This window comes from Cebus imitator, unplaced genomic scaffold, assembly GCF_001604975.1.
Source record: "Cebus imitator isolate Cc_AM_T3 unplaced genomic scaffold, Cebus_imitator-1.0 Scaffold23, whole genome shotgun sequence".
NCBI lineage: Eukaryota > Metazoa > Chordata > Mammalia > Primates > Cebidae > Cebus > Cebus imitator.
This window is the reverse complement of record NW_016107338.1, coordinates 9,101,745-9,123,187: the sequence shown is the minus strand read 5'-3', so window position 1 is coordinate 9,123,187 and position 21,443 is coordinate 9,101,745. Positions and strand designations below refer to the sequence as shown.

The following is a 21,443-nucleotide window of genomic DNA, read 5'->3' as shown; positions in this document are numbered from 1 at the left end:
AAGGTCATCTTATGCAGATAAAGTCACCCAGGTAATAAAAATTGTCTGGAGCAGCCCTCTTCATGATGCAGATACTGTATTAGATTTCCTTTACAGATACACATTTCTTTTACAAAAGGACAGCTTTTCTAGCTGTAGTTTCTTAGAATAATCAGCTCAAAATATGCCAAAGAAGTATATTTTGGGATGGCATATTCTAATCTCCTACAGTTACATTTTGGGGTACTTAGTGTCCTGAGCCTCAACTAGGGACAATTTGTGCCCCGCCTTCCAAGAGGGGCATTTGTCAATATCTGAAGACATTTTTGGTTATCACACTAGAGAGGAGGGGGAGGTGCTACTTGCATCTAGGTTTCAACATCTCCTAACATACCAGACAGCTCCCCCACAAAAAAGGGTTTCCTAGCCTAACATGTCACTAGTGTGAGGAGGAACCCTGCTTTAGACAATGTGTATATACACACTGATAGAAAATGAGTGGTAAATCCAAGTCAGGCCTAGGGATCGTGGCCCAAAGGAGGCCTCAGATGGCAGGCATGGTGAAAGGGAAGGAGGCGCATGTCTCTCTGCACTCTGGGAACAGGGGTTCAGTTTAGCCTGTTGCCAGATCAGAGAGAAGAGTGGGGTTAGAATTCAGGCCACAAACAGAGCTGCAATGTGGTCTTTGAAGACTTGTTTTTGTAGTTCTGCAGTAGTCGCTGCTATGCATATGCTCAGGGATATGCCACCTCCTCCAGACAGTGGCCTTAATCCTCCAAATGGGGGTGAATTTCCCCATATCAGTGCTCAGGCTGTGGGTCTGAGGCCTTTATTATCTTACCCACGAATACATCCTGCCACTGTGTCCCAGAGTAGGCTGTAAGTCCCCTGAAGACAAGACTCATGCATCTTCACCTATCTCTTCCTGGTCCATAGTACCACAGCACATAGCAATACTGATAAAATCGTTGCTGAATTGCCATCAATATTTATTCTCCTCCCAATATTAGAAATTCTATGTGCATACATTTGAACAAAACATATAAAATGGGAAGGGAAAAAGGAAATAATCTACCATTTTCCTCTAGAAAAATCATTTAGCAAAGCCCATCTTCAAACACTTGTTTTTACTCTTTTTTAACACTAATAATCTGTTTGCCTGCCTTCTCTACTTCTTTAACATTTTCAGTTGTTTCCAGTAGTAACACGGTTCATCTTACATTTCACTACTACGTTTCATAAATGGGTCCCAATTTGGTTAATGTTTTATACACAAATACCTACAATCAAAGCATGGAGTAAATTTTGCCTATTCTTTGCTATACAACTCAGAAAAGAATTTTTTAAGCTCTATAATTCATTAATTTGCTAATGGCTTTTCCTTATAAGAGATAGTTTGACCCTGCTCAACTTTTAGTTACAACAAAAAAACTCATTCAGGCTTTCTCTCTGCTCTTCACATTCAAAATAAACTATTCTATAGACTGAAAAGGAATCAAGCATTTTTGGAATAAAAGGCAAATTTCCATGATAAAATATTCTGAGCAGGTTCAGTACCTTTCTATTCTTTACATTTCTAAAATGTAAGAAACTCATCTCCAGCAATCCAAATATCTTAAATTACACTTACAAAACAAATCAAAGGGTTATTCTTCACCTACAAAAGCACTTATCAAAAGATTCAACCCAAGATTATTTTCATTCAGCAGCACCTACTCTCAAACCCATTTAAATTTAGATAGTATTTACCTAGCTTTTCAGGAACCAGAACTTTCTAAGAGCTAAGAGGGAATGAGGGAATGACAAATGAGCTCAGCCTCTTAATTCTGCAAGTAAGGAAACTGAGGCTTAAAAGACCATATGGGCCAGGTGTGGTGGCTCATGCCTGCAATCCCAGCACTTTGGGAGGCCGAGGTGAGCAGACCATGAGGTCAGGAGTTCAAGACCAGACTGGCCAACATGGTGAAACCCCGTCTCTACTAAAAAATACAAAAATTCACTGGGCATGGTGGCTTGTACCTGTAATCCCAGCTACTTGGGAGGCTGAAGTAGGAGAATTGTTTGAACCGGGACCCTGGAGGCGAATATTGCAGTGAGCCAAGATCATACCACTGCACTCCAGCCTGGGCTACAGAGCAAGACTCCATCTCCAAAAAGAAAAAAGAAGACCATAAGAACTCTCAAAGCTGCATGATAACCGCTGGGACTTATCAAGGGCCCAGGACTTCTCACATCTTCACCACTTCCACCATGTCAAGGCCACCATCACATCTTATTTGGAATGGCACAAGTCTCCTAGGTCCCATTTTTACCCTCCCTCCTACCATCCACACTCCCTCCAAAGGCCACTCCATACAACAGCATGTGGATGCATCGACAACAGATGGCAAACTAGGGCCGGGCGCGGTGGCTCAAGCCTGTAATCCCAGCACTTTGGGAGGCCGAGGCGGGTGGATCACAAGGTCAAGAGATCAAGACCATCCTGGTCAACATGGTGAAACCCCGTCTCTACTAAAAATACAAAAAATTAGCTGAGCATGGTGGTGCGTGCCTGTAATCCCAGCTACTCAGGAGGCTGAGGCAGGAGAATTGCCTGAACCCAGGAGGCGGAGGTTGCGGTGAGCCGAGATCGCGCCATTGCACTCCAGCCTGGGTAACATAAGTGAAACTCCGTCTCAAAAAAAAAAAAAAACAGATGGCAAACTATGTCCCTCCTTTGCTCAGAAACTTCTAATGTCTGTTTCCTCATGTAAAAGCCAATCCTCAACTACAGCGTAGAAGAGCTATTTCTAGCTATACATCTCCTCAGTCACTGTCCCCAGCCCCAGTACTTTGGGACTTTGCCCCTGCAGTTCCCTCTGCTAGCAAATTCTTCCTCCAGTTGTCCACATGACTCACCCTCCTCCTTCAGGGGTCTTCTCAAATGTCACTTCACCAGAGGTGACTTCCCTGACCACCCTATATAAATAGCATCACCCTACTCCTATCTCTCTCTCTCTTTCTACTGGCTTTTTAATTATTTTTATTATTACTGAGATAGGTTCTCACTCTGTCGCCCAGGCTGCAGTACAGTGGTGAGATCACAGCTCAGTGCAGCCTTGATCTCCTAGCTTCAAGTGATCCTCCCACCTCAGCCTCCCAAGTGGCCAGGACTACAGGCGCCCACCACCATACCCAGCTAATTTTTTATTTTGTTTATTTATTTTTGAGACAGAGTCTCACTCTGTCACCCAGGCTGGAGTGCAGTGGCACAATCTCGGCTCACTACAACCTCTGCCTCCCGGGTTCAAGTGATTCTCCTGCTTCAGCTTCCCGAGTAGCTGGGACTACAGGTGTGTGCCACCACGCCCAGCTAATTTTTGTATATTTAGTAGAGACTGGGTTTCACCTTTTAATCCAGGATGGTCTCAATCTCCTGACCTCGTGATCCACCCACCAAAGTGCTGGGATTACAAGCATGAGCCACCGTGTCCAGCCAATATTTTATTTTTGTAGAGACAGAGTCTCTCTGTGTGGCCTAGGCTGGCCTCAAACTTCTGGCCTCAAGTGATCCTCTTGCCTCAGCCTCCCAAATTGCTGAGATTATAGGTATGAGCCACCACCTGGCCTTATTACTTTTCTGTAACACTTTTATCACCTCACATATTATGTTTATTTATTTCCTTTGCCCACTAGACTGTAAGCTCAGCAAAAAAGTCCCTGCTAGATCTCCAGTGCCTGATATATGGCAAGCACTCAGCATTTTTGTAAGGTAAGTGCTTACTATGTGCCAATACTGTCTTAAAGAAGCTAAAGGAAGGCATTTACTTAATCCTCCCAATAACCTGGGATAGGCATCAACAGCATCATCATCATCATCTCTGAGTCTTCTCAAATGCAAGAAACTAATGCACAGAGAGGTTTAGTAACTTTTCCAAGATCACATAGCTAGTTAATTCTAGGGCCAGGATTTGAACCCAGGACACCAGTTCAATAACCACCATCACATATTTTGTCACCCTTATTGTGTCACTCAGTTAATGACAAAGAACTACTGTACTTTAATACTTCTTCTCTATACCAGACTCTCAGAAATTCATACATAATGAAGTATGCTTTCAAATGTCAATAATGTCCTATAAATGCCTAATATTTTAAAATAATAAAGTATGACTTTGAGCTAAGACTGGTAAAGTGTGTTGCAGCTACAAACATGCTGCACTTCAGCCTCTAGTTCTAGAACCACTTCCAGAGGATATGACTGTGGCTTACAGGCGTGTGTAGGTAATTCTCCCTGCTCAACTGAGATTACCATGATTAGCTCTGGTCCATAAAGGGAAAACTAAGACACAAAACCCGAAGTGATGTTCTAGGTCACACAGCCAGTTGTAATGACTAGAAAGGAGCATCCCCAGGCTGCAAATGTTGCAGTGAGCTGAGATTGCACCACTGCACTCCAGCCTGGGCGACAGAGGGAGGATGCGTCTCAATTTAAAAAAAAAAAAAAAAAAAAAAAAAGTGCCTCTGATGGGCCCTCTGGGACTGCAGTAGGTCACACATGCTCCCTGCTTATTAGCGTAGAACGCCCCGGTGATTCATGCAATGGAATGTTTCAGCCAAGGATGTCACCTACCTAATAGAGGATATGTTGATACAGCTTTATCTGAGAAGTTACATAATCATCCTAGTGTGAAAATGCCATAAAGAAATTTGTGCCTTGGAATAAGAGGTGTGTCTCCCCGGGAAGTACTTCACAAAGGGTATGAGGAGATTTTCACTGAGAAGCTTACTACCCCAGACAGGGCAAGTGACTTGTTGAAAACAGGGCTCAGTGGAGGATCTCTGAGGACAGTGACTGAGCCCAGTTTGATTTGGTAAGGCTTAGACTGCTGCCCGAGAGAGTCCAGGGACCCCCAGACCTGCCTGTCCTTCCACAGGGAAGAGAGACCTTTCTGTATCTAGCCTCCTGGGATAGAAAAGTCCCTACCTGGAGTCCTCTCTGCTTCTTTCAGGTCACATATTCTTGCTGTAAACCTTCAGACCCTCCATTCTTTTTCTGCTCTACAGAGCAGAATGAATCCTTCCCCTGATTTTGCTGGAATTTTCTGAAACAAATATTTCTGAGTCTCCCGCTCTGGAATACCACCCCCAGCACCCAGCTTCCCTGGACCTCACCTCCCACCGTCCCACCAGCCCCCCGGACGTGGCAGGAGGAGGAAGGAGGCTGAGTGCTAGGAGGCTGGAAGGGCGCGGGTGGCACAAGCACCTGTCACCGGACTGGCTCGGGCCCTCAACTCCTCCAGCCCCGGCCCTGCCCGCCCACCGGCCGGAGTGCGCCGACAGGGTCCCCGCCCTCTCCGACCGGGACAGGCTCTTCCCTCCCGCCCCGACCTCCGCCACCGTCCAATGGCCGAGGGGCAGGGCCCGCTGAGCAAGCCGCTGCAGCCCCACCAGGTCTCCGCCCTGTTCCTGGTTCCCGAGCCGGGCCGTGGAGGCCTTTAAATGCCGCCCAGGGCCGACGCGGCACGGCCCTCGCCACCTTTCTTAGTCGGGCGGCGGCAACAAACAGCAGCGTCCGTTCGGGTCCGGGTCCGTTCCGGTCCGGGTCCGTTCCGGCCGCCGCTGCTACCTTCGCCCTCCCGGCCCGAAAGGCCTCCCTCGCCCCCGCCCCCCGCTTCTCCCCTCCGGTCCTCCCAGGCCCGGCCTGCCAGGTCTGCGCCGGGGCCCGGGCGTGGGCGTGCGCGCGCGCGCGGGCCCTCGTGTGTGTGCGCGCGCGCCCGCGCCAGCTCGGACCCGCGCCCCCGCCCCGCGCAGGACAGCCCCGGGATCCCCGCCCGCGCGCCGCGTCCCACGTACCCCGCCGCGCCGGGCGAGAAGATGGCGGGATCGGTGGCCGACAGCGATGCCGTGGTGGTGAGTGTGGCAAGGCGCACGCCAGGCGCCCCTCCCCGCTGCCCCGCACTCCGCCGCCTGCTCCAGCGTGCTGGGGTGCAGAGAAGCCGCAGGCCCGGCCGGCGCCCCGCGCGTGGGAAGGCACCCGGTACCTGTTAGCGGGCGCCGGCTGCGCGCGGCCGGTGTGGGGGGCGTGAGGGACGCCCAGGCTGAGGGGCTCCGGGCTGGGGAGGGAGTTTGGGGAGGATAGCGGGGTGGGGGCACCCGACAGCCCCCTCTGTGCTGTGCAACCGCCAGCCAGGTGTGCGCGTGGGTGAGTGTGTCCGGGGCGCGCGCCCCGCCACCGCCTCCGACGTCCCGGGGATTCCCCCTTGGAAATGGGTCGGCGCTCGGGGCTCCCAAGAGAAGTTGAGCTCGGCCGCTCCACTTCAGTCACGTCCCGGAGGGCAGGCCTGGGCTACCACGCTTCCAGAAGGGTTTGCGGTTGCAGAGGGGCCTGCCTTCCTCTGGCACAGGGCTCTGGCTCCTCGGTGGACCTCGACCTTGATTTTGATCTGGATCTGAAGGGTCTGTGGATCTTCAGAGGCTTAACTACCGGGTGGAAAGGGTGGGTTTTGTTCAGGAGGTTATGAGATTGCCTAAGGGACTGTGAAGAGGCATCATCTGCAGATCCTGTGTGCATGTGGAAGGCTGCTGGATTCCACCAGATCTGTGTGGGTTCTTCTCCCAGTCCCCCGAAACAGAGTCCAGGGAAAGCCAATCTGTATGCTTCTATTTTTAGAAACTAGATGATGGCCATTTAAACAACTCTTTGAGCTCTCCAGTTCAAGCCGAGGTGTATTTCCCACGACTGGTAAATGATTTTGCCCTGTGCTCTGTGTCTCTGTCTGTACCCACCTCCTTTCTCATTGCTTTTAAATTATTTATTTATTTATTTATTTATTGCATTTTCCAATGAGTCAAGTCTTCAGGATCTGAAGACTTGGCTCTTCCCTAACAGGCTGTAAAATTCCTTTTTCTTCTCCCACCCTTTGCAGATAGTTCCATTTTGTGGGCACATTAAAGGTGGCATGAGACCAGGCAAGAAGGTGTTAGTGATGGGCATCGTAGACCTCAACCCGGAGAGGTAAGGCAGAGTCTTTGTCAGGACAGAAGGCTCAGGCTGTGGCTGAGCCCTGCCCACTCTTGTGGTTTAGCGCTCCTCCTCTTCCTCTCCTTGTGGACAGTGTTGCAAGTTGCCAGTGCCAAGAAAGTACCATGTTCCCATGAAAAGAATGTGTATGAATCCCAGCCATCATTTCTCCAGACAGCTATTTATATCAGAGATGATAAATATAGGCCCACATTTCTCTTTGACCCTTAGGGAGGCCAAAGGATTTTTTTTTAATGGCTTTGAAAAATGTTGCCAGAAACAAGAACTATCAAGATGAATAAGAACCCAACTTAATATTATTTCCCCTGGTCAATTTCTGCAGCTGTTTTTGAGAATTCTGAAGTGGATTGATACACAGATGTATGGTCACTTTGAGGTATTTGAAATCTCTTAACTTTAGTCAACTCCACCAAAGTTTTCATGAGAGCTTGCTTTAGGTAATAAAATAAACTGGTTTGAGTTACTTGTCCATAATCTAACCTCTCTTGAAGAGCAGTGACCTCTTAAAAATGGACAAACCCGGAGGAGGAAGAGGAAATATAAGCACCTGTGTCATTCTGAAATGTTTTTATACCCAACCCTGAATCCATGGGATGATTTTCTTTTTAGCTTTGCAATCAGCTTGACCTGTGGGGACTCAGAAGACCCTCCTGCTGATGTGGCAATCGAACTCAAAGCTGTGTTCACAGATCGGCAGCTACTCAGAAATTCTTGTATATCTGGGGAGAGGGGTGAAGAACAGTCAGCAATCCCTTACTTTCCATTCATCCCAGACCAGCCGTTCAGGGTGAGTACCTCGAGTGCCTCAGCCCCAGCCACTGGCAGGGTGATAATGTTCAACTTACCTAGTGTGTGCCAAGAACACTTGAAGCAGCCAGAATTTCTGCATGTCCAGGAAATTTGTCTCCCAATGGTGAAAAAAGAGCAAAAGAGCTCTGTTTGCTATTATAAATTAACACTCACCATAGAAGCTCTTAGTTCTATTTAGCCCATATATTTAAATAGACCCATAGTTACATGTCTAAATTGTTAACAATAAATAACTTTTCTATGTAGTACCCAACATAGTTCTAGGCATATAGTAGATACCTACCCCCAAATATCTGATTGATTAATCAATACTAATAAGTACCCACTTATTAAATATTAATAAATATTAAGGTTCAAAGCTACTAACAAATAGCTCTTAACCTTATTTGTATGACATTTTAAAGAATATAATGATGATCATTTCATTTTCTCTTGTTCCCTTTGCTAATCCCCCTCTGGATTAATTAGCCTCAGTCCATTTCACGGTTACAGGCTGTGTGGCTGACAAATTTCTTCCCTTGGGCCTGGATAATAAAGATTTGCTCCCCACTATCTACTGGGCAGGAAGCACAACCCAAACTTTTCACCCAATCAAGCAGCATTAGCAGCACCTTCCTCTATGAAAGGCAATGCCAAATAAGAGATGCAAGTAGTGGCACAGTGGCTTGCACCTGTAATCCCACCACTTTGGGAGGCCGCGGCGAGAGGATTGCTTGAGTCAAGGAGTTCAAGACCATCCTAGGAAACATAGCCAGAACCCCGCCTCTGAAAAAAACAATTAGCTGGGCATGGTATCACACACCTATAGTCCTAGCTACTTGGAAGGCTGAGACAGGAGGATCATTTGAGCCCAGGAGTTCGAGGCTGCAGTGAGCTATGGTTGTATTACTGCCCACCAGCCTGGGTGACACAGCAAGGCTCTGTCGAAAAAAAAAAAAAAAGGGCAAGAGAAATGCTAGTAATAATGTGTTAAAAAGAGGTCAGACCTAGTGATGAATTGTCATTACACCTTAACATTACATCACAGTAATGACAACTCAAAATCTCCATGTTACATAGGAGCCCAATAAAACAGAACTACACTTAGTCTGTGACCCTTCATCTAGCAATTTTCAAGTGCCTCATGAAGAAATAATTTTTTCACTTGCCTTCTTACATTCTGAGGGGAAAATAAGAATCCATGATTTTAGCATCGGTGGTAGAATTGAGATAGTTGCCCTGCTAGTTATAGTCTGGGGAAGGCACCCTTGACCCATTATGTCTCCTCACCCCCTTCTCTAGAATGGTGTTGTCCCCTTGGGCTCCTCTTGGCTAGGATAGTTTCTTGGTGATGAACCTTAATGTATAGCTCATGAATGTGAGTAACCATAGCTTCTGACTACCAGGAGGAATATAATGTTCCCCACAACAAAACTGAAGTGAAATAGGCCCTTCTTGGTGATATCGTTTCAGTAATATAAATTAAATGTGACTAATATCACATATAGAGCCTCCTTACATGGTGAATACCAATGCATTTAATAAACCCATTATAGCGCACTACCAGCAATTAAACTTTATGGTAAATGACTTGAGGAAAAAACCATTACCTTATGGAACCAGTATTTCTGTTTGGCTCAACAAAGCTTGTTAATTACACATTCTTGGTCCAATGGTAATTACTATGTGTAACCCTCTCTCTGCCTTAGTGTTTACCATGTTTGAGTGTCTAGACTATTACGGCCTGCTACTAATGGGTACCAGTTCTGCCTTGTGAGGGGCTCTTCCGGAGGTGGTATAGAATTGTTCAGGAAATGATAGTGGAGGCATTAAATGCCATGTAAACAAGTCTGTGGTACTTTCCATCACTTTCTGCAGTATAGGGAGAAGGGAGAAATGTTAAAGCAATGCAATTTAAAATCTTTAAAAGGTATTATATTGAATAATGTAGAGCAATGGTTCTCAAAATGTGTTTCCTATTTTAGCAACATCAGCATTACCTTGGAACTTGGTAGAGACACAGATTCTTATACCTAATGAATCAGAAATTTTGGAGGTAGAGCCCAACAATCTGTGTTCTGACAAGCCCTCTGCAGGTCTCAATGCATTCTAATATTTGAGAACTACTGAAGATATTGCCTTTCTTTCTCTAAATAAAGTATTGTTTGTTTTCTCCAGTAGGGTTCATTGAAATTGTGGATTGAGATTATTTTGTTTCTTCCAGGTGGAAATTCTTTGTGAGCACCCACGTTTCCGAGTGTTTGTGGATGGACACCAACTTTTTGATTTTTACCATCGTATTCAAACATTATCTGCAATTGACACCATAAAGATAAATGGAGACCTCCAGATCACCAAGCTTGGCTGATGTAAACCACCTCTATTTCAAATAGGATCACGTGCCATGACTATCTGACTGTTGGTCTGGAAGAAGTGTCCTAGCAAGATCTGGAGACTTAAAAAGAAAACAAAAACAAATGGCAAGCTTCACTGTCTTCTTTGTGCAGTTTAAACCCAAAATGACAACTTTGACTGTGGTTTGCCCTTAAGAAGAAAGCTATTGGGACAAAGACACCGAGCCATTATACCCAGAATAAAATAATACATTTATGCTGGATCTTATTCAGACCAAACTAAAATGGATTTGTGATGATTTGTGATTTGGTAGCAAATTATTCATCTTTTTAAAGCAAGGCAATGCTTAGAAACAGAAGTGCTAAAGACACTTAAAAAACCAACAACAGCGGTACAGTGAAATCAACGCATTTCTGCACTGAAGTGGAATTGTGTAGCACAACCAATATTTTAGTCAGGGTATTTCCATAGAATGTAGGTTGTTCAAGGTTTGACTTTGTTTTGTTTTGTGTTGTTTTGGACAGCATAATGTTAATTCAGATTGTTGAAGCTTTCTTGTAGTTAATTTATTTATACTCAATGTATGTATTAGAGAATGAACAATGTCTCAAGAACACCAAGTTATAAACTTTTGAATGTATAAATATCTTAGGTCCAAGGGGAGAAAATTACATATTACATATTACGAAACAGGTGATTTTCTACCTTAAAGAATTGAGATTCTCCATACTCCTAAACTTAGGATCTCTTGATATAAATTACTGTAAGTGCTTTTGGGAAAATTTTGCAAAAACATTTTGATAAAACTGCTTTTCAAGTTATTGTTGGTTATGTAAAATTTTATTTACATTGCTTTTTCTCCTTACTGTGAATTATCACAGTATTGGCTTCCTTAAGACTAATTACTTCTCTCTTGATTTATATAATAGCTCATTAATTTGTTATTAAATTAACTGAAAACACATAAGAGGTGATTGCTTAGACAATTTTTAAAGTGACTATTATATAAACTTTTAATAGAATAATATGAAAATGTCTGTGGAATGCAGTATAAAGCAGAAGCAAATGGCCCTGAATAACTTACTTGGAAGTAATTTATATCAACTTAAGCTGTTAGCTCATTGTACAAGTTTTCTTATGTGACCCTCACCAATATCCCTAAGTAATGCCTTTGAAAGCTTCAGGGTAGGTAGAAGATGCTTCCTACTGTGTTGGCTCTGAGGAGATAGTAGGATTAGATGGGATCCAGATTAGGAAATGATCCAGTTAGTTTATCTGAAAGGTTAACTCCCAGGACTCCAGGTCTTTGAATCCAACCAGTAGAGAGAATGCTTCCAATTAAGCTGTAGGTATTTCCCTGCACTTATGGAACTGATCAAACAGGGTGACTCCAACAGGAGGCTGCAGTACTGTAAAGTCACTGCCAGGCAAGGGATGCTTAAAGTCCTAGGTTCTGGGCTTTACAAGCTACATTGGCCCCAGAGACAAGGACCTCTGGCATTGCTTTGATGATCAGGTAGTGCGGGAAGATGGGGTGCTGGGGTGGAGTGTATTTATATATAATTTAGGTTTTGTTTATACAGCATACTGTGTCTTGTAATGACACATCCTTGTCCAGCTTTGCTTTGCTGAGTTTTTTTTTTTTTTTATTGTTATTGTTTTTGTTTGTTTGTTTTTACACAACATGCAGAGACACTGAAATGGCCATGTCATTTTCAAGTGTCAAGAATGTAGACAGTGTTTCAGTACCAAAGTCTAAAATAAACAAACTAAAATTGTGAATTTTTTATAGGCGATATATTTGGATTCTTCTCCTTTGAAACTGTTTAACACAGTTCCATTGTGTTATATAAGAAGATACTGTAACCAACAAGACTGGCTGTATGTTGAAAAACTTTATGTAGGAGCCAACTTATTCAACCATATTCAGCCTGTTCTGTGAGGGCTCTTCTGTGGCTCCAGGTATTTTCAAGCCTGTGATTAGCTTCTCATGGGTTGTCACTTAAAAGCCTCTAAATTTTGAGACTGTTTGTAGAAAGTCCTAAAGGGCACCTTGAAATACATTTGTAGGAGTTTTGATTCAACTTATGGTGGAAGAGCCCCATAGGAAGACCCTTGAGTGGCCAACCATTGCCACCCACTGCATAATTCAGCAGAAACTAGAGGAGCAGGGCATGTAACTGATTGGAATTGACACTCTTATTCTCTCCACCTATCAGCTAACTCATTAGCAGCCAAGCCCTTAGGCAGCTTAGTGTGAAAATACAGTGTTAACTGTTTGTTTCTCTGTGAGGTTAGTGGGAACTCTTGGATACACCTATTGGGACTAATCTAAATGATGTGATGATTTGATTCAGGTATAGCTAAATGTGTAAGGGACTTTAGCTGTAAACTGGAAACAATATTCGCACCCTCTCCTGGGCCTGTGAGGTCTAAGGTGAGAATTTCAGGATGGAAAGTGCAATTTAAAGCTTCCACAGGAAAGTATTTGTGTATGTAAGGAGTTATTTCTGACCAGAACTCTAGTTCTGCAATAACCAAAACCAAGGAGTATAAATAACAATCAGGCTCTAGGGGAATAGAAACCAGGCTTTAGACAATCTGTCCATTCCTACAGTAAACTTGGAGTGAGTGTGTATATCTACTTAAAGCTTAATAGAAGTGACTTCTACTTTTTGGGCTATTCCAGAAGTATGTTTAAATTATTATTATTTAAAATTTTGAAGCTCCATTTCAAATTTTGGCAACCTTAGTTCAAAACCCTCTGAGAGATCATGTTTAGAATTGATGATTTGTTAAAATGGCAAATCATTTCATTTGTGTTAAAAAGAAAATACTTGAAGGAGGGAGTCCTGTTGCCTTGAGATAAACGGCCTTGGCATTTTCTGGCATTAATGTAGAAATAATGTTCCTATGATGACATATTTTCAAAGAAACACTTTCTTATTTACTGCGTGGTGTAAAATGTTGTTAAATGTGTTGTTACATTATGTCACTGCTGGAAGTTATTTGCACTATAATAAAGGAATTTTCTACAAAACTGTTTCCAGTTTATAGCATGCTACATTTGTGTACTTTAGCATAGATCATGTGGCCTAGCAGTGATTCCTCACTTTCACACTTGTGCCTCAAGATAACTTTTTCCTGCATTCTCCACTCTGATAAACAAGAGAAAAGTGACCCGGGAGCCTCAGAGACCTAATAACTTATACTGTGAATGGTAAATGCAGTGGGTTCTTTTAAAATATAATTTGCAAATAATATATATATATAATTTGCATACAGCAAATTCACTCTTGGTATAAAGTTCTGAGTTTCAACATATACATTTATTCAGGTAACTACCATCTCAATCGGAATACGGAATCATTTCATCATCTCAAAATATTCCTTTGCGCTACTCCTTTGAGTTAAATTTGTCCCCCTTTCCTAACCCTAATTAGGCATCCACAGGTCCATTCTCCCTTCCTATAGTTTTGCATTTTTCTGAATGTCTTAAAAACAATCATATAACATGTAATCTTTTAGAGCTGGCTTCTCGATTTTCATGAGGCATTTAACATTCATGTTGTATATATCAGTAGTTTTTATCGCATTCCATTGTATAGATACACTACAGTTCATCCATTCCGGTGTTGACGGATGCAGTGGGTTTTTCATAAATCAGTAAATATAATCTTAGCACAATGTACAAAAAGCAAGACTGCATTTTTCTTGCCTTCTCTTTCCTGTGGTCTGAATGATTAGGGAAGAAATTTAATCTCTTGGCTATTCAGCCTACAAATAAAACTGTATGGCTTATAGAAGTTTGCTCAGCTTCAGACATTGCTAGGTGACAGATTTACTCATATGCTTGATCTATGGCCCTATTTATACCTTAATTTTATTGATCCCATCTTTTCTCAGGGTGCAGCATTGTGAGGCTGGTTTGCTGCTTCCTCTGTCACAGATTTTGCAGTTAAGTGCTGGCAGAGGAGGCCTGTTAAGGTAGGGACAATTTGCTGAGGCTGTTGGACAAAGAGAGGAGAGCTTACCCCACTCCCCAGCGTGGCTAGGAATGTCCCTTGGTGGATGTGACATTTTACTTATGACAGCATTTTGGGTTAGATGGCCTGGAAAGTATATCCATAATTGGAGCTTTTGAGTGCCATGAACCCTTAAGGCCTTCATTCATTCAAGAGGTACTTACTGAGCTGTGTCACTTGGATCCATCAGCAAGTATAAAAGACAAGAGTCTCTGGTGGTTTTAAACTTCAGTGTGATTAACAGCCAGATACCTCTCCCCTTCCTCCAGCCCCCAGGAGATTTCTATTTCACCAGGTCTGGAGCAGGGCCCAGAAGTTTGTATTTTCAAGATGCGCCCTGGGCCATGTGTGGTGGCTCATGCCTGTAATCCCAGCACTTTGGGAGGCTAAGTCTAGAGTATCACATGAGACCAGGAATTTGAGACCAGCCTGGGCAACTTAGGGGGACCCCATATCAAAAAAAAAAATTAAAGCCAGGTGTGGCAACACATGCCTATAGTCCCAGGTACTCAGGAGGCTGAGCAGGGAGACTCAATGGGGCCAGGGAAGTTGAGGCTGCAGTGGGCCATGATCATGCCACTGCACTCCAGCCTGCAGTGACAGAGCAAGACTCTGTATCAAAGGAAAAAACAAAAAACAAAAAACGAGAAGCACCCTGGATGGTATAGGTGGTCCTGGGTCTTCTGAATCTTAGATTAAATAACTCTGTCTTTGGGAACTCCTAACTGTTGGATTGTACAGTCTTTGAGATGCCAATCTATAGATATCATTCTGTGAAAACTACATTTCAACACAGGCACATCCTTCTCTGCCAAAATCCTGCAACTATCATTACAACATTACAACTATGTGTCATTGTCCCTGACTTAACCTTCTCCTCTCCTCTCACTTCTGCCTTTACCTCAAAAATAAAACACTGTAGTAAAAGAAAGTTTGCCTTTCAACTGAGTCTTGTAAAAATCCTCCTTCTTTGTGTTGGTTTGGGACCTAGGTGGCACTCTGACACCTGTTTTAAATAGCGATTGCTCCTAGAAAGATTAAAGTTCTGGGGGAGGCCTGTCTTCCTTCTTGGTAAGCATTTCAGTTAGTTATTCACTGAAGAATTGTTAAGGTAGAACTCAATTTTCTCTGACGCAAATCCACATGGTGGCTTACAGCTTGTAAAGAGGCAAAGGGCAAGTATCAGTGGCCCAGGTGAGCTTTCACGGCCCTTTAGAAATGAATTTAAAGGCTTCCTTTCACAGGAAAATGCAACTGAGTGTGTACATAATGCTGCATGGTTGCCTCGAGCCACCTGCTTCCAAATCACCAGATTAATTTCACAATTATTTTTCATACACACACACACAAATCTTCTGCATAAGGCAGAGACCTGCCTTGCAAAACATAGACTTCATAATTAATTTAAATGGGTGTATCAAAGGTACAGAAACAATACCCAACCTAGAGAGCAGAGGCAAAAAGAGCCACTGACTCTTTCTCTGCTTTGATACACCCTTCCATATCCCAGGGAAAGATGGTGACTGGATGAGCAAACAGAGAGTGAGGAGGCATTACTATTTATTGGACAACACAGACAGTCCCTAAATAATAGGCCCTGGGAAGCTGCAAGCCAACCACAGGCCTTGGCGATGATGTGGAGTTTTGGGGGCCTTCCAAGCTTTCATGAGTCAGAACAATAACAAATATTTGCTAATAACCCCAATACATCCTTTTCTGTCAGCATTCTGTTATTAATTCTAAAAAGACAGATGCAAATTATCACTGCTTACCTAAACAGTTGGGATGGGAACAGAAGGAAGCAAAGTGGTGAGTCTCTGGTGACAATGAGGAGCTGGGAATGGACATCCATGCCTCCTGGATTTGGGATGTGTGCTCAGGTGGGTGCTTTAAACCTCCAGCCCTAACTGATCTCTTGTGGGAAACAAGGGCGGCAATGCCACTTGTTCTGGTGAGCTTGGAGAGCCAGAGGTAACAGCAGGTCATGCAGGAGTCAGGCATTTCTTACAGCTAATAAAGCCAGAGTTTAAAATAATCATGACACCAATTTCTATAATAATCCTCCACAGTTTTATAAAGAAACAGTATAAAAACTGCTAATACTTAAGACTATGCTCTAATTTGCCAGAATATGCCTTACGTATCATTTCATTGGCCTCTCATTTTATGTAAAATCTAGCCAAAATTAGCAGTGTATTAGGCAATATTTAGAATGACATTTGTAAACTATACTTGGGGATTTTTTTTTACTCTAAATTATTGCAGCTGTTCCAATATTAGAAAGCACAGATTTCTCCTAATGCAATAAAGATGGCCTTTAGCTCAGCATAAAATGATGTTTAGTGTTATAATAAAAAGTGAATAAGAAAGAGATGCACAAAATGGCGAGAAACTGCTGAAAACATTTTTTTAAATGAGAATCTTCATGGAGCAGTGTGGTCTGTTACTCTAAGAGTCTAGTTAACCATGTATCACACATTTTTTTAATCCTCAAATTTAAAAACTCATACACACTGTGGAGCACAAGACGACAGTCTCTTATTAGAAGAGGTTGGAAATAGTCCTGCTCTCATAAGGCTCTGATTAAAGTCAGACATTGGAGTCACCTCACAGGTCGATTTGTTTGTTTTAAGGCAACTAACATTTTTTTGGTTTTTGTAAATGATGTAAATTCTTGAGTTGAGAGTCCTCTTACAATCCTTTGGAATTAAGTACATAATTTTTAAAAATTCAACCTCCTAACTTGAAAGGGCCTTTTTTTATAGAGGTTTGCTTTAAAAACATATCTGTCTAGTTAATTCATAGCCATCGTTTCTCTCTCCTATGAGAGAATCACTCATAGCTGGTGCCAGTGCAGCTAGATGTGGTGGTACATGCCTGTAATCCCAGCTACTTGGGAAGCTGAGATGGGAGGATTGCTCGATCCCAGGAGTTTGAGGCTGCAGTGGGCTGTAGCATTACTGTACTCCAGCCAGGTGACAGAGCAAGACTCTGTCTCAAATACATACATACATACCACAGGGACAATTCCACCTATCATCCCATCGAAAGAGAAAGAGGCCCAAGAAAGGGGATGTGATTCAAATGTGCCTTTAGTTGGCTTTGCTTTCGGGGTGTCTCATAATTGAGCCCTCTAGCTCTCTGCAGTGTTCTGCCAGTGTACAAAATGCCATCAGTATTTCTTATGCATAATCCCTAACCACAAACCAAAACTTTCCTCTGGTTCTCAACCAAAGAAATAAAGATCTGTTGACTTTTGTACCTAGCCCATGGGTGAGATGGGCTTCCACTATTTAGAACGAGTGGATGGTTTCCTTGTTGAATCATAGCAGCCAGCTCCTTCATAGCAGAATTTATTCTATGAGCTCTGGCTCTAGACACAGCATTATCCACTAAAACGTTCTGTGGTGTTGGAAATGTACTATAATTTGCACTGTTACAGTGCAATGGCTACTAGCCATATTTAATTGAGCATTAGAGTGACTAAGGAACTCAATTTTCCATTTTATGTCATTTTAATCAGTTTAACTGTATGTGGCCACATGAGGTTAACATCTGCTGTGCTGGCAGCACAGGTGAGGAACAGCAGGAGCTGCTGGGCTTATGTTTGGTCTGGACACTCAGAGAATACCAGGGACTGCGGAAGTTCCTTATTTAAACTCAAGTTGTGTTTGCCCTCAAGTTCAGGAAAGTCTAGGTCTAGGTGCTTTCTAAAGGCTAGTGGAGGCTTAGTCATGTAAGGCATACAGGTGCTCCTGGTAAAGAAGTCATCCTAAGGGAAGAACAGGCTTAGGTGGTTTGATGCAGGAAGACAGGCAAGTTGAGAAGGAAGTGGTGACTCTGTGGTCCCAGACCCTGCACAGTAGAGCCACACTTGGGTGCCAGAAGAAGGAGGCAGCCATAAACCCCCTGCTTCCTCATGAACCCCACTCCCTGGGCACAAAAGGGGAAGGTAGTGGCAAATGGGCAGCTTTCCTCATTCAGTCGTGCAGCCAGCCTGCATTTCCCAAGCAGTGTGTAAATCCTCGGCATGTGCTGGGCAGGGGTGTTGGCAGCTGCAGCAGCACCTACTCGGGCCTGCTTTGAACAACCTCTGTAGAGCTGTCAGCAGTGACAGCGATGCCATCATTGAGCCTTAAGAAGATAGCTGTGTATTTTGGAATAACAGTGATGATCAGGAGCATTTATTTATTTCCATTTTTATGTCCAAACCGTAGGTGGCTGGTCTCCTATGCACAAGCCTTGGATGCCTTGAAACCAACCCAGAAGAAGGATATGGTGCTTTTCTGAATCCTCAAGAAGCAAACCTACTCCAGAAAGCGTTAGGGAGCAAGAAATTTTACTATTTTGTAAGAAGAAGTGCATTTTATCACACACCATCCAAGAAACAAGGGCATAAAATTCCCTGTTAGAGCTTTTTGTCTCTCCCAAGTTTTTCTTGGCTTCTAGTCCATCTCAGGACCCTCGCTTAGGCAGCTTCTAAATATCCCCCAACTCCCTTCCTTATGCAGAGCTATTTGGCCACTACAAGCTCTCCTGGGGGCTTTTTAAAGCATTCATTCTGCAAGAGCCATTTTCCACCATAGGGGAGATTCTGCCCCTAAGAAAAGCAGGATTTATCTATTGTTGCATTTGTTAGTTTCTTTAATGCCCTGCCTCAAGTCCGGAAGAACTCAAGGCAGCAAAAAGTTAAACCGACAAGACAGGTGAGAAGGAAGAAGGTCAGGCACCTCCTGGTGCTTTCTACTTTCAGGACTCGTCTAATGTCTCCTCTTCTTCTTCCCCACCTTTATCCTAAAGCGTTCTCCTTTTCTCTCAATATTGTCTCTTCTGTATGTTTGCTCAATGTCCCTCTCTCCCACTAGATAGTAATTTCCGCCAGGGCAGGTTCCATGCTAGTCTTATTCTACTGCATCCTGAGCACCTAGCATGATGTTTAACACATAATAAATTACAAATAAGCCAGGCACAGCAGCTCATGCCTGTAATCCTAACACTTTGGGAGGTGCGTGGCAGGATTGCTTGAGGCCAGGAGTTCAAGACCAACTTGGGCAACATAGCAAGACACAGTCCCTCCGACCACCTACAAAAAAGGTAAACGAATAAATAAATGTTTGTTGAATGAATGAATAGTAGCCAAGATGTGGTGTTGGTTATATATTACTATGCAACAAATTATTCCAAAATGTGGAAATTTAAAACAATAACAAACAGTTGCCATCTCACACAGTTTGTCAGGAAACTGGGAACAGCTTGGCTAGGTGGTTCTAACTCGGCGTCTCTCACGTGATATATAGTTAAGCTGTCAGCCAGAGCTGCAGCCACTTGAAGACTTGATTGGAGCTAGTGGATTCACTTCCAGCGTGGCTCATTCACATGACTGTTAGCGGCAGGAACTTCTCCACGGGACTGCTTGAGTGTGGTCACAACATGGCAGCTGTGTTCCCCTTAGAGACTGATCCAAGAGTGAACAAGGTACAAGCTGCAAAGTCCTTGATGCCCTAACCTCAGTCACCCTTCCACAAGAGCCCATTTCTTACATAGGCTAGCCCTATCCAGTGTGGGCAGGAACTACACAAAGGTGTGGATACCCGGAGGTGGAATTATTGGGAGGCATCTTGGAGACCAGCTGCATGGATAGTTAATTCTTGCAAATTCTCAGAATTATTTGAATGGTTATAGAATTCCTAGAAGGTAAATGACAGTGGATACAGAGAAATGCTGTTCGTGGCTATTACGTTTCCCTAGTATTATGCCCCCCACCCCCACCCCCCACTGCTGTTGCCTGGGATTAGTGTTTCCTATAGAATGTCTTTACTTATACATCCAGATCCTCAGAGTAAACTATAATAAAGAGAGCGTGAAGAACCCAGAAATTCCTAATGGCTTGAAAATAGCAAAATTCCATTTATGAAATACTAGGACAAAGTCTTCCTAAAATTATGGTAGAGGGTAGAAAATCAGTTCTCATTGGAAACCTCAAATAAACATAACTGTATTTGAGAAAAGTATTCACTTTTTTTCAGTTTAAAGAGAAATATAACTACTCCTCAGAAAATGTGTGAATTTTCCTTGTCTTCAAGTTTGATGTTTTATTTTAATGGAATTGGATAGGAAGATAGACTGAGATAGCAAAATCCATTGCTAGACTGCATCAAAGGGCACAAACTCAAATGCCTACAAAGGGAAAGCTTGTGATATTAAAGAAGTAAAATGGGCCACATGGGCAGCTGCCACCCAGACCTAGCCATTGTTGCCATAAAGAAATGTGAGCCCTTTATTGCCAAAGCTTCTGGATATTCTTTTAAAAGAAATGCCAATAGCAAATGTTGCATGTGAAAATAATTTTAACTATGTGGATCAATATGGCCCTAGGTCTGGCTTACTAGCTGCCATTCTGCAATCTTTGCTATGAAGAGTAGATGAGTAATAACCACACACCTGAATGGGAGCTGGCTGCTGCCTGCAGGGGGGCGGGGGCGGGGGCGGGGGTGTTTTGAGAGGCTACTTGGCCTTTTGAGTTCTTCCAATTTACTGAGAAAGTTTTCCATTCTCATTTTCACAGACATTCTCTGCATATCTGAGGCTTGGGGGTAGGAGAGAGAAGGAAATATGACAACAACAAAGGTAAGAGAGTCTCATAACTCAATGGACAGAGAAGCTGAAAGAAACAGCATACTAAAGCATTCTCATGCCACCGTTGCGGCTCCTCGTAGGTGAGAGGATCTTCCAAAGTGTGATCACTTCTGTAGACTCTAGCAGGACAACCAGCTAGTTACACAACCAGTGAGAAAACCAGCCTTTGGCTTTCCTCCCTCCTTGGTAATAAAATCATCTGGGACTACAAATGTCATTAGGTATGCAATCTAGGTGCCTTCTTCATATCAGGCAGTGGTTTTGGGGGGAGTCAGTGTCTCTCCACTCAGAGACACTGTGCAAAGGAAAAGAACATGAAGACAGACACATTAGTGTTGAGAAATGCTGAGTGTATGATTGCTGAGAAATGATGAGTGTGTGATAGAATACATTGTTTGCTAAGAAGACGATGGCAAGGAAAACCTAGCCACCCCCCACCCAAGTGGAAAACTACTTGGGGCATTCTAAAATAGCAAGACAGTATATGTATATCATACACCGGTTAAAACAACTCTTTAGGCATGGGATATGTGACCCTGCTCCAGTGGCTCCCTTGTGAAGAAAACTTTTTAGTTTGTCTGTGATTAGTGGTAAGCAGGCACCAGCTGCCTACCTAGTTTATCTTGGTTCTATAA

General features: G+C 43.4%; 1 protein-coding gene across 1 annotated transcript; it reads left to right on the top strand.

Annotated features, from left to right (window-relative positions):
• Positions 1-5,453: 5,453 nt before the first annotated feature.
• Positions 5,454-13,187, top strand: LGALSL (galectin like). The gene is made up of 5 exons (XM_017522143.2): positions 5,454-5,871; positions 6,632-6,703; positions 6,888-6,976; positions 7,613-7,790; positions 10,017-13,187. The coding sequence occupies exons 1-5, from the start codon at positions 5,461-5,463 to the stop codon at positions 10,158-10,160; spliced, it is 894 nt and encodes a 297-aa protein (XP_017377632.1). The 5' UTR covers positions 5,454-5,460; the 3' UTR covers positions 10,161-13,187.
• Positions 13,188-21,443: the final 8,256 nt, after the last annotated feature.

Bases quoted from the DNA above. Each gene is read 5' to 3' on its own strand.
- LGALSL (XM_017522143.2), top strand. From the start codon at position 5,461: ATGCCGCCCAGGGCCGACGCGGCACGGCCCTCGCCACCTTTCTTAGTC. The intron at 5,872-6,631 runs GTGAGTGTGGCA...TTCTATTTTTAG, and splicing joins CCGACAGCGATGCCGTGGTG to AAACTAGATGATGGCCATTT. The intron at 6,977-7,612 runs GTAAGGCAGAGT...TTTTCTTTTTAG, and splicing joins GTAGACCTCAACCCGGAGAG to CTTTGCAATCAGCTTGACCT.